Genomic DNA, 18,042 nt, shown 5'->3' with positions numbered 1-18,042 from the left:
ATCTATCTGTCAGGTATGAGGCAAACCACTGCAAGCCCTGGCTAAGGTCTAGCCGTATTTATAAGGCGAAATTATTTAAAGTTGAGGTATCAAGGTTAGGTTTTTTGATACAAGGATGAACTGCATGTTTAAAGCGAGAGGGAACAGAGCCACTGGATAGGATAAAATTGTGGGACCTACAGTGTCAAACACTTCCTTCAACAGGCGAGTGGGAATAATGTCCAGGGGGCAAATAGTTGGCTTTGTATGTAGAACTATGTCTTTAATATGAGCAAGGGACACAGGCTCAAAGTTTCTTTGGACAGCAGAGCAAGGAGGGAGGACATTGGGAGAAGATGGATATGGCTGTGAGAGGCTGTGAGAGGCTGTGAGAGGGTGTAACAGGCTGCTAGAGGCTGTGAGAGGCTGTGAGAGGCTGTGAGAGGGTGTAACAGGCTGCTAGAGGCTGTGAGAGGCTGTGAGAGGGTGTGAGAGGGTGTGAGAGGGTGTAACAGGCTGCTATAGGCTGTGAGAGGCTGTGAGAGGGTGTGAGAGGCTGTGAGAGGGTGTGAGAGGGTGTGAGAGGGTGTGAGAGGCTGCTAGAGGCTGTGAGAAGATGTGAGAGGGTGTGAGAGGCTGTGAGAGGGTGTGAGAGGCTGTGAGAGGGTGTGAGAGGCTGTGAGAGGCTGTGAGAGGCTGTGAGAGGGTGTGAGAGGCTGTGAGAGGGTGTGAGAGGCTGTGAGAGGCTGTGAGAGGCTGTGAGAGGCTGTGAGAGGCTGTGAGAGGGTGTGAGAGGCTGTGAGAGGCTGTGAGGGGCTGTGAGAGGCTGTGTGAGGCTTCAAGAGGGTGTGGCTGCAGCTTACAGGTGAGTGGAAGGCCGATGTGTCCATCAGACTGGCTGCTTCATGATAGGAGAACATGAAGGGATCTGACCCTAAACCCAGCTCCTCGAGGTTCTCCTGGAAGACACTCCGGGTCGCCTCTACAAAGTCTGAGAGTCAACAGACAGATACAGAAAGAAAAATGTTTACTGTGGGAAAACCAGAGTAACCATGGCAACCAGGAAACACACAGACACAGAATACACAAGTGTGTTAACTTTGCTCTCCTTTACTTTCAGTTTATGCAACAATGCATAGTCTTTTTCATTACACCTCATCTACACTGCTGAAACAACTGGAAAGTTTTAATAACTATATCAAAGTTAATGCGAAGTCTAAGATGATTAAGAACATTGTAAAGTAAAAAAATAAGTTAAATAAAACCAGGATAAATAAGTAAAAATAATAAAAACACAAATGAGTAAAATGGTTAAACCTGAAGAATAAATAAAGCAATTCAAATTTAAAACGAATTAATCAATTTAAACAAGAAAAAATGGAGGTGAAATGAGATGAAATCCAAAACTTTAACTGCCCTAAGGATACAAATGAGGATGAATTTATTTTATCTGTGTTAAGAACTAATCATTGGTTCACTGCAGGGAATTAACAGCAGTGTGTGCAGCATCTAAAATACAGTATCATCAAGATTTAGATTCCACGTAGTTACAGAAATTCTTCTGTAATGTCATCAGTGTAGAGAGTGGACAGAAGAGGTCCCAGGATTGAGCCTTGTGGGACACCAAAGATTTATCATACAGACATTCACTACTGTCTGTCCATGAGGAAACTCATGTTTCATTTTTAGAAAGAAAGGACTGACAAATGGTTTCAATGCATGATCAAAGGTATCAAATACCTTTGAAAGATGAATAAAAAAAGCTGAACAGTGTTTCTTATTTTCCAAAGTTGAGATGATGTAATTTTAAAGAGGCGGCATTAACAGTACTGTACTTTTCTCTGAAACCTGATTGGTGGATGCTTGATTATCATTATTATTATTATTGTTAAAACGAAAAGGTTAGAAATATATGTTATGTAGCTACAGTTGGAGCAACAAGCAATCTTGGTCCACCAAACTCTATAAATTTATAGTAATGCATCGGTCACATCACCAGAAGAGAGCAGCTGTAGGAGTAAAATAAGCTTGGCATTAGTTAGGTTCTGATCAACAGTGGGCAGAGGGGGTCCTGTGTAAGTTTCACCAAACACATCATTAGCAGATGCACAGATCTCTGTATGGTCTGCTGTTGGATACCTGATCGAGGCAGATGGCCGCCCACCCTGAGTTCGGTTCTGCTCGAGGTTTCTGCCTCTTAAAAGGACGTTTTTCCTTGCCACTGTTGCCTAGTGCTTGCTCTTGGTGGGAATTGTTGGGTCTCTGTATATATTATTATAAAGAGAAGGTCTAGACCTGCTCTATATGGAAAGTGTCTTGAGACCACTAATGTTGTGAATTGTCACTATACAAATAAAATTTACTTGACATCAGCTGTGACCAGAGGAGGAAGTGGGAGGGAAGTCTTGGAGAATTCATTGCTCTCCACAGTTTTGCTGGCTTTGAATACGATTTGGGAATCAAAAACAAATAATTATGAGATTGAGCAGATTTTTTATTGCAGATGTGTATTTGTTCCTAAAAGCAGGCTAGTTATCGGGGTCTCCAGTACATCTGGCTAGGGCCGAACCCTATTTTGTGCAATCAATTACTGACATAAAAGAACTAATTCAACAGATAGGACTTTAGTGGTGTCAAGAATATCTCTTGCCAGAGGATCATTCAAAAAGACCCATAGTTTTTTAATTGTGGTACTTCTAATGCAAGTGTCTGTCTGTGTAATGGATCAGTTTGAAGCAGCTAAGGGCATGACATTTTGAAGGAACCTATTTTTTAATGAGGCCTTTCAAATCTCAATTTCAATCTATTCTTTTTTCCCTCTGTGAAACACTGTGACGAGGCTCAGGTTTCACCACAACTCTACTGAATGCAAGGTGCTTTAGTGAAGTTGGCAAGATGTGAAGATGCCAAATGCAAGAGACACCAAATGCCAGAGACTTACACACAGTACTGAAAGAGGTGATAATTCTTAAGTACAAGAAGGTGAACAAGTTGGCATCTCCCTCCTCCAATCAGTGTTCACTCACAGCAGCTTCACAAGCCTTCTCCAGGGGAAAGAGAGCCACCCGTTATTACGAAGCCTCGTTAGCGATGACTTCTCTTTCTCCCTCCCTCTCTCCTGCTCTCTCTGCTCGGTGCGACTTATGTTTTGTTATTCCTCTACCTCCTTTAGTAATAATGATACATGGAAGGAAAATATTTTATTTGCTGTAATGGAGGCGAGGCTCAGTGTATTGGAAGGGCTCCTCCTCTTCCCTGCAGTTCCCGAGGAGCCAGGCAACCAGAGTGGCTCAGTAGACTGCGGCTCAGCACTCTGTGGACCAGTGCTGAAATATCATGAGTCAGTTGGTCAGTCGGTCATTCAGCCAGTCGGTCAGTCAGTGAATCAGTCAGTCAGTCAGTCAGTCAGTCAGTCAGTCAGTCAGTCAGTCAATTATAGCACTGGCCTTGCTGTTGTGGTCCAGCCAAAAATGTGTGGTGCATTTAGACAAGACAATGCAGGGTTCACAGCAGCAGGAGGAGACTCTGGGATCTTTACTGAGGTACAGAAAAACACTTCAGTTCAGGAGGTGGTGGAATGTTGCAATTTTCTGAAACTCAGCAACATTCAGAATATTAAATATCAGCTCTCTAATGACCTGTATATGGTTACACATACGAATGCCTCTGGTTATTAAGGGCTCATCTGGCTCAAACACTGTGAGATTCTTCTGTCTGCATTTCAGAATAGCAACCTATACAACATGGCGTTGACTTTCTTGTTTCAAAAGTTTATCTGCATCTAACTGAAATGACTAAACCATCTGGACTTCTGAGGGAAAAGTCCAAATGTGAATTTTAGCAGTTTTTTGATCAATACATCACTTGCATTCCTATGTAGATATGGAAAGATGAGAAATTATGATAGGAAACATTTATGATATGATATGAATAAAATATAAACCATATATTAAACTTCTAAGATTTATATTTTTACAGCTTTTATACGCATAACATTTATGAACTTTTGCCTGCAGTATTGCTGCACAAACAGACACAGCTGCTTCATGGTTACAAAATCTGACACCGTATACAAGTGACACAACCAGTCAGTGACATGCAGCCATCACACAGAGCATGTGATTTGACAGGATTTCAACACAGATCTTTCACCTTGCTGTGGAGTCAACCCGATAGGTGTGTGACTTGTTTCAGTGTGTGTGTGTGTGTATGTGTGTGTGTGTGTGTGTGTGTGTGTGTGTATGTGTGTGTTTGCAAGTCTGCTTCACCTCCATAGGCCACGGTGCCCTGTGGGTCTGTGGTCAGATTCTGTCTCAACTTCTTCCTCTTCTCTTCTGTGATGTCCAACCCGAGGAAAGACAAGGCCTGAGAGAGACAGACAGAGACAAAGGAAATAAAGGCACGGAGACATAGAGATATTTTTACCATGAGCCACTGGAATCACTTGAAGAAGAAGAACTACTGTACATGTATGTACTGTCATCAAACTGCAGTACATGGCCTACTGAGAGCTATTGATATACATAGGTTGGATTAGTGTAACAATACAAATCAACAGCAGCTACAACTACATCCTTTGAAATGAGTGTTGAATCCACAGCTCTGTGAATCAGTTTCAACAAAACCTTTGTGAGGGGAGGATTTGTCACAAACTGTGAGTGTGTGTCAGCTACATTTTCATTTTCGTTTTAATTTAGTGTAAAAAAATTCAGTTAAATCCTTGAGTAATGGCTAAAAAGTGTTTTGTGAGGTCACCTTGACCTTGGACCTTTGACGGTGACCTCACAAAACATGAAACACAAACAAAACTTTTTAGCCATAACTCAAGACTTCACAGCAATTATGACAAAATTTCACACAAATGGTTCATATTTTCTATGACTCTGGATAAACAGGGATGTTACCTGAAACTAGTCTGAGTGGAGGAGGATGTTTTTAGTTGGTTGTTGTTTTCGCTGTTGTGTCTTAATTTAGTGTTCTGGTTTTTTTTTGTATATTGATGTTAAATAAACTCTATGGACTTTGTTGTGTTAGAGGTTTCTTGTGAGTCTGATTTGGGTCACTGGTGGACTGTTGTGTGTCCCTTAGGCCCACCCAAGGTTGGGGTGTAACAATGTTAAATTTAAATCTGGATGTTGTACCTACATTTAAATATTAATTCTAAATCTAAATATTAAATCAAATTGTTGGAGAAACTAAATATTTATCTAAATATGCAAATTCACAGTGACAGTGGAACTTACAGACACCTTCAATCTTTATAGCAGTGACAAAAGACTGAACCTCTACAACATTCAGTCCTCCTCACAGCTGTTGTCTGAACTTTAACCAAGGATCATTTCCGGAATATGCAGAAATGCCTTCTTTCTCAATGTGAGCCAAAAACCAAATACTGTATTCTGTTCAACACTTCTGTTCCGCAGTGTTTGTTTCTCTTTCATTGTCATTTTGTCCTTTGTGACATTTACTCACCTATTACAGTATCTCTCAAAGCTAAAAATACCCATAATCCACCTCTCTCTCTCTCTCTCTCTATTTTGCATTTGTAAAGGAGCCAGAGAGAACTGTGTCTGTATTCAACATTTAAACTCCCTGTCTCTCTAATCCTGTTAATGAATTGGTAGATTAGGGTCAACCTATGGCTGAGGAGGATCCGGACAATATTAAAATCAGAGCTGAATAGTGGAAACAAAACCGTCCAGAGGGCAGAGACGGGCAGCCAAAGAACAAGGCAGAGGGAAAGAGAGAGCAGAGGGATGGGAAGCTGGACGGCAGGGGTGAGAGGAGGAGCAGAGAGAGAATGTGCTGATAGGGTAAAAATAAAGTACTGATGAATACTGCAAGTGTGATAGGGCGAGCAGAGAGAGATCAATAATTAGATGAAGAGAGAGCGCAGGGATGGAGCGAAAAAGCTGAAACCGAGTTAATCGAAGCTTTCACAAACCTAAATAAACGAGTGTTGATACAGAACAAAAGCAACAGGACAGGAGGCTCACTGTGGTCAGATCGCAACCCAGCTGAACACCTGTATCAGACTGAGCTCTCCACCATCATCATCATTATCAGTGAGGGAATATGTTCAGGAGGAAAGCTGTTCATCCACATACTCACTGGTATGGAGATTTATGGTAGCCAGGGGACGACTGTCCTTTCCTCTTGTGCTGCCATCAGGCCAAACAGATTGACTTTTAACTCACTAAGCACATTTACATTTCTTGTCTCCAGAGGATAAACCTTTTTACATCAAATGACCCCCATAGCTTCACAGTTTTAGCCCCACTACTGGTAAGGGTCTGATTTTAGCTAAGCCATCAGTCTATTGTTTATTCCATCTACCATCTTGTATTTTTTTTAATTTAAGTTTTAGAATTAAATTGAACATAAAAGTGTTTTAGGATTGTACGACAGCTGATGTCATTTTCCCATTAATAGGTGCATACATAATTATAGCAGCTTATAAAATAATTCCCTCCTGATAACATCTTGTTATCTTGGGATAACAAACTAAAATCATTTTACTCAATATACTCATGCGTCTAGATGAAAACCTCTATGGTGATATCCATCTATTACTGCTGAGAAACTCTTAGTCTGGTAATAGATTATTTGTTAGCAATGATTCACATCAGTGCAGTCATATGTTCAAGCATAAACGTGATGGTTATTGCTGTCACCTTACGTTATGCAGCATGAAAATTGTTAAAATTATTCTTAACACATTAGCCTTCACTGACACTTTGGAGCCTTCATCAGTCAAACATAAAGGACCTGTTAGTGAATGTGCATCAAGAGGTTAAAGATGAAGCAGAGAGACAGAGAGGAGGCAGAGAGAGAGAGAGAGAGAGAGGAGAGAGAGAGAGAGAGAGAGAGAGGTGGACAAGCAGAGGAGGATTAATGGGCTTGTCTGGGTAATTCAACCTAAAGCAGGAACAACACCTCACAGCTTGAATAAACCGCTCAAAACACGCTCAACATCACGTGCCAGGAGGAATGTATTTAGCAGCCTGGCTCTGAAACAGCTTGTCTGACCAGCAGACAGGACTCACCAAGTCTAACTTGTCTGATTTGAGGCGTATGTAAGGGTCCAGTGTTATCTTCGGTTTGGCCTCCGTTGGCGACCTCTGGCTGGATGAACCTGGAGAGAGTCATAAAGAAACAAGAAAAGGAGCAAGGAGGGTGGAGGGAGGAGAAAAGAGGAAAGAATATGGTTGATTATTCTCGAAAGGGAAAGGGGAAACTGAGCAGGAGGAAAAACAGTCTATACACAAAACATACATGTAAATATATATTTACAGTACAGTGTCTGTGTGAGGTATGGCACCAGGAGCTATAGGCCTTCAACAGATTGTATGTGAGGCAACAGTACACCTAGTAAACAACAGAAGGAGAAATTTCATTGGATAATCTGTATTATCAGAGTGGATGGACAGACATTCTCTGTGGATTTGGTGGAAGTGGGTGGCTGTGGTGATAGGGGAGGTGTGTGTGAGTGTGGGATGGGGGTGGGGGGTGGGAGGGGAAGATGAAAAGCAGATGATTAAAAAGAGAGGAGTGGGGGAGAAAGGTGGATGATTATATAGATGAGAGTGAGGGAAAACAGTGTGAGGGGGGAGGGGGGCAGACAGCCCAGGCCTAATATTAATTTGATGACTTTGAATGCCCCAGATTTGCATGTCCGCTTGCTGTGGTGATGGCGACCTCTGAGTGTGTGTCTGTGAGCGTGTGTGTCTGCACACCCCCTGTTGCTGTTACCCAAAGGATTTACCCTACCCCACCACCCCCGCTCCCCCTGCCCCTGCCCGGTGGTGATGATTGACAGACCTGCTGTCGTGACAACAGCCGTGCTTTAAACCCAGATACCAGTCCACATACTCTGTTGTTATACTAGTACAGACGGTGTATACAGTACGTGTGTTTCTATATTTGCACTTGAAGTAAGGAAACAAAACAAGAGTTAGATATGTTGATGTGAACCAAACATTTGTGGCTGTACAATACATATGTGAATCTCAAAATAAAATGTGAGGAGTTACCTCTCAGAAGTTTTACACACACACACACACACACACACACACACACACACACACACACACACACACACACACACATACACTTAGCATGGTGTTGCCTATGAATCTTTTTGGCTCTCAACATTCATTCAGAAGCTGTTGTAGATGATGATGATGATGATGTGATGATGCTCAAAAGCTCCAGAACAGCTACTAAATGAACCTTGATGCGAGAGTGTTTTATGAGCTGCTGCTGCTGTAAGCGGAAGTGAGGCAGTTTAGTGTCAGGTGATAACAGTTGCGTGACAGCTTTTCCACATATTGTCACAGGTGGGTTGATCTCCCTAACAGGATTGAACGCCTCTGACGACCTGTCCCCCCCCCCCGCTGGGCATCAGGCCGGGGGCCAGCAGGACGGGAGGTCAGGTTGTCAGTGTGGTCAGCTGACTCATGGACATTAGCGTTGTGATGACCCCTGCCCAATCTGCTGATCTGGTTTTTGTCTGCCTGTGGTTCAGATGCCTGGTGGGCGGGGCCAACTGGGAACGCTGGGCCCAGTGCTCCTGCTGCTGCTGCTTTAGCTCCCCTTCAGTTCTTTCCTCACACTCACACACTTTCTCCGCTGTCATGCACATCCAACACTCCTGATTCCACTGAGCCCCCACGCTCCATGTGTTCCTGTGCTTTTCTTATGTGTTTAAATCATCTCATCTCATAAATGACTTAGTTTAACTGCTGAAAACTGTCTCCAGCTTTTGTCATGGCTTCACGAGTCAGGTGTGAAAGCATTTGTGTGTATGACCCAGTGTCATCAGAGGGTGGAGGAGGTGAAGGCTGAAGACCAAGAACCAGTTCTTGGTCTTCAGTTTTATTTATATAGAACCAAACCATAACACACATTATCTCAATGCTCTATACAGAGTCAGGTCCGGACCTTACAATATTATAATTATATGAAGTTGAGAGGAGGGAAACTGAGGAGAGAGAAGTGATGGAGAGAGACTAGGAGCAGCTGTATGTAGAGTTGTATTTAAACTGACTCAGTTTAAATACAACAACCGACCGCTTCCTTGCCTCCACATGAGCCCCAACTGAATTTTGGAAACAATCAGAATTGATACCCTGTCATTCTGTGTGTCTGCTCACCTCACCACAAACTGCTGACATCTGTCACAGACACCACCTGGCTAAACCAATAGGCGCTAAGTGGTCACAGCACCTAGGAAATAACGTTAGCTGTGATAATCCAGGCCAATAGGATTGGGACTGTCTCTGAGCCGGGGCCTACAGACACCCTTAACATCTAAGCTGTTGGTCAGGTTCAGATTATTCGGTTTCTTATTCATTAATACCTTTTCTTTTACTAAAACTGGACTGTTTTATATTGTTTGTAGCCTAGTAAAACACATGTGTAATTGTTAGATAGAGCAGTATACTCTTGAAAGTTTCCAGTAGGAAGGAACAATATTCCCGCCAATTAATTATAAAGTGTCAGGTGACAGCCACGCACGCCATCATGCTCACGAGATACAAGGCGAGGTACACTGTGAAACTTTAGGCAGTTGAGTTTTCAACTAGAGTTAATAGATCACAGTGCATGTGACAGGGCGAGTGAAATAGTGGAGCGTCTGGGGTCAGTGTAATCAGACTCCATCTTCATTCATTTTCAGATGCTTCTCCTTTGACTATGTTAACGGGTCTCATGTCTATAGTGATGAACTGTCTATCTCCATCTCTTTTATCATAGCCTTTTGTAACTGTAGTGGTGTGTAGTGTGTGGTTTTGGTTGAGGATGTTGATGGCTGTGATGCACCGATGGACAAATGACTGTTTTCATAATGTGTAAAATTGCAGTGTGAACAGCTGATAGCAGCAGCTTCATCGTGGTCCCTGGACAAAAGACAACAGCTAAGCCCCTTTTCCACTGGTCAAAAAACCTGCCAAGACCTGCTAACATCAGGCTTCAATCAGAATTCATACCTGGGTCACATGACTCTGCAGTAGACACGGGTATTTATCAGTTCTGGCTCTGATGAGCAGTGATGGAAACACAACACCTGGGTGAACATGCTAATTTTTGCCTCTTTTCCTGCCGTGACATCTTTCAGAGACAAACACTGTAAACACACCTGTCACCTGTCCAGCACTGTGCAACTTTAATTAGCGAGTGTACCGCACTTAAATAACCTGCTTACACCTGCTAATGTTGGTGGAAAAAGGGTATTTAGCTGGTATGGTCTCCTTTTTTTTTTTTTTACAACATCAAACAAAAGCTACTGCTGACAGTGTTCAGGTGAGTTTGTGGCAGTTTCTGCATGTCTGACACTCTGCCTTAGCGTTATCACACAGCTGAAGGGTCACTGCTGTGAGTGAGGGGGATGTCAGGTGCCCAGGATGAGATGGTTTATATTTCCACCTTGTAAAAGTGCAGTTCAAAAGTATAAATAGAGCAAATGTGCTGACAATAATAGAATAGAGGAAAAAAGAATATCTGAATCCCAAAACTGAAAACTGAAAACCGGCCAAGTGAACTCATATTCTGGTCCAGCTTTAACAGTTTTCTTCTCCGTTATTTTTCTTGCTTCTTAATTCTGTCTTCTCTCTCTCCAACACAGACTCAGTTTCTGAAAACAATGACGTACTATAGCCACTGTTATTAAGAAAGGACTTTGTCATGATCCCTCAAATTCCTGTGCACTCGTAGGTCCCCTACTGTGCTGTGGTTTCGTTTAAATCCTATCCTCTCCTCTCTACCTAATCCCCAATCTCTGTTAGGGAGCAAATGTTCCCCGTTTTTCATTCTTGATCAGACGGGTTTATCTCGTACGTCTGATTTGAGGTACTTCTGGGACAAATCACTGAAAATCTCAGCTCTGATTTGGCAGGTGTTTAATAGTCCTTTAAAGGTTATTTAATGGCAGTGCTGCTTTGTTAAACACATGACAGACATAGTGAAGGAAGGTTGTGTTTACCAAAGAGCAGTGACCATGAACATGTATCATTATATATTTTCTCTATATATTATATAAATCTTAAAAAAAGAGATATTCATTAACAAAGGTTCAGTAGTGTCCAGGTGGTCACTGTAGTGTATAACAGACATTACTCAGACAGGGGGAAACAGTGCATTTGTTGGGGCTGTTTTCAGCGGTGAAGCCACATTTAGTGCTGCAGTAAGTCATCCAGGCAGCAATGAATGTATGTATGTATGTAAAATGAATGAACGAATGTAGTGGTGCATGTATACAGGTGTACAGAACATACCCACCTGTCTAGTAGTCTTTTATGTACAGGAATCTGTGATGTTACCTCCAAACAGGAGATTTTTGTTCCCTGACTTCAGTCTTTAGAGCAGAGCTTTCCACAGACATCATGAGCACCCTGTTAAATCTCTTCCTTTTATTTTCCTCATACTTGCTCACCTTCTTGCTCAGGCCAAAAATCTTGGTGTCATGTTTGATTCAGCCCTAACATTTGACAAACAAATCAACACTGTTGTGAAAGGTTGCTATTTCCATTTAAGAAACATCGCCAAACTCAAACCATTCCTCTCTGTCAATGATGTGAAGGTCATCATATATGTCTCACAGCGTCTCACAGCGTCTTGCACCCTCTCACAGCGTCTCACAGCGTCTCACAGCGTCTCACAGCGTCTCACAACCTCTCACAGCGTCTCACAGCGTCTCTCAGCGTCTCACAGCGTCTCACAGCGTCTCACAGCGTCTCACAGCGTCTCACAACCTCTCACAGCATCTCACAGCGTCTCACAACCTCTCACAGCATCTCACAGCGTCTCACAGCGTCTCACAGCGTCTCACAACCTCTCACAGCATCTCACAGCGTCTCACAGCGTCTCACAGCATCTCACAACCTCTCACAGCATCTCACAGCGTCTCACAGCGTCTCACAGCGTCTCACACCCTCTCACAACCTCTCACAATGTCTCACAGCCTCTCACAATGTCTCACAGCCTCTTGCAGCCTTACAGCTTCTTGCAGCCTCTCACAGCCTCTCACAGTGTCTCACAGTGTCTCACAGTGTCTTACAACCAGCAGCATCCCAAAGCCTCTGACAAAGAAACACAGAGAGACATAAACTTGAGCATACACTTGAAAACATCCAATCTCATATTCCATCTTCTCCCAATGTCCTCCCTCCTTGCTCTGCTGTCCAAAGAAACTTTAAGCCTGTGTCCCTTGCTCATATTAAAGACATAGTTCTACATACAAAGCCAGCTATTTGCCCCCTGGACATTATTCCCACTCTCCTGTTGAAGGAAGTGTTTGACACTGTACGTCCAACAATCTTATCCTATCCATTGGCTCTGTTTCCTCTTGCGTTAAACATGCAGTTCATCTCTGTATCAAAAAACCTAACCTTGATACCTCAACTTTAAATAATTTCGCCTTATAAATACGGCTAGACCTTAGACAGGGCTTGCAGTGGTTTGCCTCATACCTGACAGATAGATCTTTTTCTATCAAATCTGGAAATCTCTTCTCCTTATCTGCCCCCATCACATGTGGAGTACCTCAAGGCTCCATTTTAGGGCCTATTTTGTTTTCCTCATACTTGCTCCCCTCGGGTTCCATCTGCCAAAAGTATAGCATCTCCTATCATTTCTACGCTGACAACCCCTCAGCTATACCTCCCCTTACAACCTGGTGATAATGCTATTACTAACTCAGTTAGCTCTTTCCTCGACTGCCTCCAGGAGGTGAAAGATTGTATGGCAAATAACTGTCTTCAATAAAATGTTAGAAAGACTAAAGTGGTCTTGTTTGGTTCCCCCGACTCCACCAGGAGTGTAGCACATCTCTTAGGACCCCTGGCCCCTCACCTTCTTGCTCAGGCCAAAAATCTTGGTGTCATGTTTGATTCAGCCCTAACATTTGACAAACAAATCAACACTGTTGTGATAGGTTGCTATTTCCATCTAAGAAACATTGCCAAATTCAAACCGTTCCTCTCTGTCAATAATTTGAAGGATATAAATCAACGCTTTAACTTTAGGCACCTGAATCCATCTCTGAGCTCCTCTTCCTCCTTTCCAACCCCAGACCCCTCAGACGTTTAGACCAGCTGCTCCTGGCTGTCCCCTGGTCCAGGCTAAGGGGAAAGAGTGTTTGGGCTTTTGCAGTATCTGCCCCAAAACTTTGGAACAATTTACCTCTTCAAATGAAGTGTTCCTCCTCTGTGGACATTTTTAAGACTAAACTAAAAACCTGCATCTTTTCTTTGGCTTTTGAGTGTCCCTAAGGTTTTTATATTTCACTTTTATCCCCTCAGTTTTATTGTCAAACTGACTATGGGATAATTAAGACTTCACATTTTATAGCTGTTATTATGTTGTGTGTTTCTTGTTGCATATTCTTGTACAGCACTTTATAAATAAACTTGATTTGAATTAATTTAAATCTGCAGTGATCCAGGTAACACCCAAACTACAGGAACAAAGGACTCTTACTGATGTTCAATTACCCCTGAGCTCCACAGCTCACACCACTACAAATACTAAGTGAACAAGTGAAAATCTTCCACACTGATGACAATTGGGAGCTGGAGGGAGAAAGGATCTTCAGTAGGAAAAGATAAGATGGACACAATTTTAGATAACATTAGATATACTGAGGCACCAAGGTCTGCGCCAGAGGAAAGATTCATAATACTGCGATATAAAAATACTGGATAATTGAACATACACTCCCTATTACTGCTATACTATCATAGTGTATATTATAAACATTACTGATGTAACATTTCTCTTCATTTTGAATCACCAATATATATTAAGGTTGTGATGTTGCTTGAAGAGGAGTAGCACTGTTTCACACATCCACACATGCCTTATTTATTTCCCTTCCCACATTGGGATTGGCGTGGGAATCAATGACAAGAAGAAAAGTAAAAGAATACTGACGGATCTTTCCTTTAAAGTCAAATGTGACATGGTTGTAAGTACTACCAATCTCACTGTGAATCAACAGCTCAATCTGCCTCACACAGCTCTGAGCAGCAGAAGCAGAGGGAGGATTTTGATTTGAAATCAACGTAAAGTGTGTGTGTGTGTGTGTGTGTGTGTGTGTGTGTGTGTGTGTGCGTGCATGCGTGTGTGCGTGCGTGTGTGTGTAGTAGTGTAGTGAGGTGTTGTACCTGAAATCTGAATATCTGGTGGGCAGATGTCAGGAGAAGGGGAGGACACTGGAGCCGGCTCCTCTGTACAAATCTGCACACAAATACATTTGAAAAAAGAAAGTGAAAAAACATGTAATGATGACATGATGACAACCAAGAAATGATAGATATTAATGATTTGCTGGGCAAGTGAATGATAAAATTTTGAACTGATCACAACCAGCTAATGTATTGGAAATAATATAAAAAACTTTTTCAATCAGTTTTGCAAATCAATAACTCTATTTTTTTATTTTGTCTATCAATGATTAATTATTAATTAAATTTAATCAAAAAACTTTGAGCTTATTAATGCATTTAAACGCAAGATGAATAAACAGTTAAATAAAATAGTTTATTCACTGATCATCTTAAACTTAAATAAAAGTAAGTCAGTATGTAAGTCAGTAATACAATTATTATATCGAATGTATTAACTAAGAAAAAGTCCTCTATAGATTCAGTTCTGTTCAGCTCTGCCACCAAAAAAACATCTGCTCTTGCCTTTCTGAGATAAAAATAATGATCATTAATTCAGAAAAACAGAATTTTTTCCACAAAAACGTTTCTAGAAAATGTGCCTGCATTAGGCTTCTGGACTGAGCTGATACATGAGTCTAAGATGTGTTATGGAAACAAAAGCCTGATTATTTTTGATTCAGTCAGAAATGCTTCTGCTTCTGCTTTCCCACACTTGTTGTTGCAATAAATTGCTATGAAATCAGTGAATCCAGTGACAGAATGTCCGGTACTTGTGTATTGGCGAGCTGACCTCAGGTGATCTGATGTGGACTTTTAAACGTCCAGAGTTGTAGCTGTTCCCCGCAGCTCGCTGGACTCCGTTGTGGAGGGACGTGCTGCTTGGAAAAAGTCCTTTACCTGGGATGAAGGCGATCTCCACTGTGCTGTCTTGGCTGGAGACACAATACATACAAAGACATGAGCATGTACACAGTGATCTTTACAGGTACAGAGGGAAGAGGAAAGATTGTGGAACAGTAGCTGACTGTACTGACAGAGATTCACTTTGAGTTACTCTATGAGCAATTCATATCTAATCCCTGCAGCACCCACCTGAACTTGACTTTGTTCAGCATGCTCTTGGCCTCCTCGTGGGTCACACCTATCAACGACTCTTTGTTAATGGCAATGAGCTGATCTCCAGGCCTCAGACGTCCGTCCTGCACAACAAGGAGCCAGAGGCTTTAGTCATGATGAGCTGAAAAACCACACAGGTTAAATATTTCTAAATATTCTTTATTATGAACATATGGACCACAGGACCTGTCCAAGTATAGACACTATCAGCTCTTTTCCAGATGTGAAATACAGCCATTGTCACATGTTCTACATGGGTTTCCAAAGGTCCAAGATCCCGGTACAATCATGTTGTAGTGCTGCTGATTGTGGCTGGTCAAGTGAATGTGGTATCATCACATCATCACAAGCACGACTACAACAAACCCAACGGCACATCTCTGGCAGAGATGTGGATTCAACATTCAGTAACAATATCAACACCAGCTCCATTGTTTTCCATCCCATAACTGATGGTGTTGCTCAGAACTGTCACTCTTTAGAGTGGTTTAAACTCATTTTGGTGAAGTGCAGACTATCTGCAGAAAACTTCAATTTACAGATGTCCCCTAAATGCCTCACATGCAGATCACTAAATGCTAGCTACAGTACACATCATCAAGGGCCCCACTTAGGGGGGTTTGGGGCAACATCAGTGCACTGTTTAGTGTCAGAATGGGAGGTTTAAGGGGGTTTATAGTTGTCATTGCAAAATGTACCTGGGGGCGCAAAGTATTTCTTTGTGTCTCCTGATGGTACGCCTCTGGCTTTACCAATGACATCTCAGCAAATGCTACATTTGTCCAATCAGGTGTAGAAAGGACAACGTTTATGTTAAAGTAAAGGAGCTGATTTGAAAACATAAACAAAATCTTAGGATCACATGGTGACCCAGGCTGTCGTCCACTGATGATATTGACGGGTAAATGGAGCCACTGAGGATCATACTCCTCGCTCATTTATACACAAATCTCTCCTGCACGTTTGAAATGGGGGTTGTCACCTTAAAGCTGCTATAGTTCTGATACATGCATGGCTGTATAATCCTCCTGCTGACTCATCTCATACAGAATCCCAGAGCATGAATGCTAGCCTGCTTCCCGTATAACACAGAGGATTAATAGTCAGGATTTAGGTGAACTGGACAAACTGCTTCTATAAGCAGAAGAAACAGAGAGGGTCAGTGTTATAGAGCCAGACATTATTGCACAGTGTGGAGTGAGTTAAAGAGACGTAATGACAGTATGGACATGCAGCTCTACTTTACTGTGCCCTGTCTCTAACACAGTTGCATGTAGTCTTACTACTCTGTACCAGTCACCATCTGTTATTGGGGATTTTGAGTGTGTAAGTCAGTGAGAAACAAATGGGCCAAATGAAATCTACATGTCTGCTGCAGCTCCATCCCTGAGACAATCTTCCAGTACTATGCTGGATTAATGCAACATGTTGAGAGATGGCTATGAAATTTACAACCATTTTATTTTTAGTCATAAATGCAACTGTTTTTATTATGTGAATAAGAGTTTGTGTGAATATTTAATTTAGTTCGTTTTTTTTTTTTAAATTTAGCATTAAAGCTCCATATAGTACAAAGGAAGATGTCCATGTGCTGTTTGATTATAAAGCAGGTCTAGGTTCTATATTAATACTGTGAAAGTATCAAAGCCTCAGTCCACAGAGAAATGCACACAGCCTGTATTCAGAAACTGAGCCTTAAAACCAGTGTTTATCTGAAATCTGCTATATTTTAATTAAATCACTCAGAAAACAGTCAGCCAATCAGAAGAGAGGCTCAGCACGTCCTCTCTTCTGATTGGCTCACTGACCTGTTGTTACTAGCGCTCCAGAGAGAAGCCTGAGAGAGGAGATGTAAAACTACACTGAGATGGTTTTTGGTTCTTAAAACCACAATTACATCTTCTTATGGATCAACACGTCAAATAAAACACAGGAGAAGAGGAAAATATGGAGTTTTAAATCATTTCTTTAGCCAGTTAACAGTTGCAAAACACAACATATGAAACTGGAGTAAAGGCAGCAATAAATATATTCCATTAAAAGTAAAAGCATTAATTCAATATTTTACTTAAGTGAAAGGGGGTTATTTGGCACCATTGCAACAAAATGAAAACACAATAATGACGTATTATCACCTCATAAAGTTGTGTTTGTGTCACCAGATCAGTTCCCTCTCTTCTAGCTCCAGAGGGAAACATCTGGCTCTTTAGCTGCTAACTGCTGCACTGCATTCAGCAGCTGTTCTACATGTCTAACATAATGGTAAATCAGCCATACAGACGGGGTCTCTGTCTGTGTACGGCTTATAATTCAGAGAACTTTACAATCAACTCCAAAAGATACTCAGGGTTTCCTTTTTTTTAAAAATCTCAGTTAACAATCTTGTTGTATATGTCCCTATATCATTGAGTGATGTTGCCCTATATGTTGACTATAAGGGGATATATTATCATCACATACATACATCCTCTGGATAAATGAAGATATAAGTTTATAACATATATGAAATACCCACAGTAAAATTTGTATGTACATATGAAAAAAATGTCTAGGATTATTTTTTATATAGTATAATAGGTTACAACCAGATATGTTAACAATAACAATAAATATTTGATTTATAGTTCAGTTTATTAAAATAACTTACATATAAAATTATATATGCTTATATATGTTTAAAAAAAAAATTTCTTATTAATTTTAAACATGCTTATCTTCCTATTCTGGGAAAGTGGTCACAGACTTTTGAACCCTATATAAAATCAACACATATAATGTATAT

At 41.5% G+C, this 18,042-nt stretch overlaps 1 protein-coding gene across 6 annotated transcripts in view; it reads right to left on the bottom strand.

Annotated features, from left to right (window-relative positions):
- si:dkeyp-72e1.9 (syntaxin-binding protein 4) overlaps nucleotides 1-18,042 on the bottom strand; it is a 108,971-nt gene that overhangs the window by 9,769 nt on the left and 81,160 nt on the right. For all 6 annotated transcript variants that reach the window (XM_056401690.1, XM_056401689.1, XM_056401688.1 and 3 more), the window contains 6 exons: nucleotides 15,237-15,343; nucleotides 14,935-15,076; nucleotides 14,142-14,214; nucleotides 7,026-7,114; nucleotides 4,248-4,344; nucleotides 843-970 (listed from right to left, as the gene is read on the bottom strand). In XM_056401690.1, the coding sequence (XP_056257665.1) occupies nucleotides 843-970; nucleotides 4,248-4,344; nucleotides 7,026-7,114; nucleotides 14,142-14,214; nucleotides 14,935-15,076; nucleotides 15,237-15,343 (636 nt within the window). The remainder of the gene's footprint in view (nucleotides 1-842; nucleotides 971-4,247; nucleotides 4,345-7,025; nucleotides 7,115-14,141; nucleotides 14,215-14,934; nucleotides 15,077-15,236; nucleotides 15,344-18,042) is intronic.

The sequence above is a fragment of the Seriola aureovittata genome, chromosome 17 (genome assembly GCF_021018895.1).
Source record: "Seriola aureovittata isolate HTS-2021-v1 ecotype China chromosome 17, ASM2101889v1, whole genome shotgun sequence".
NCBI lineage: Eukaryota > Metazoa > Chordata > Actinopteri > Carangiformes > Carangidae > Seriola > Seriola aureovittata.
This window is presented reverse-complemented; position numbering and strand designations above follow the sequence as displayed.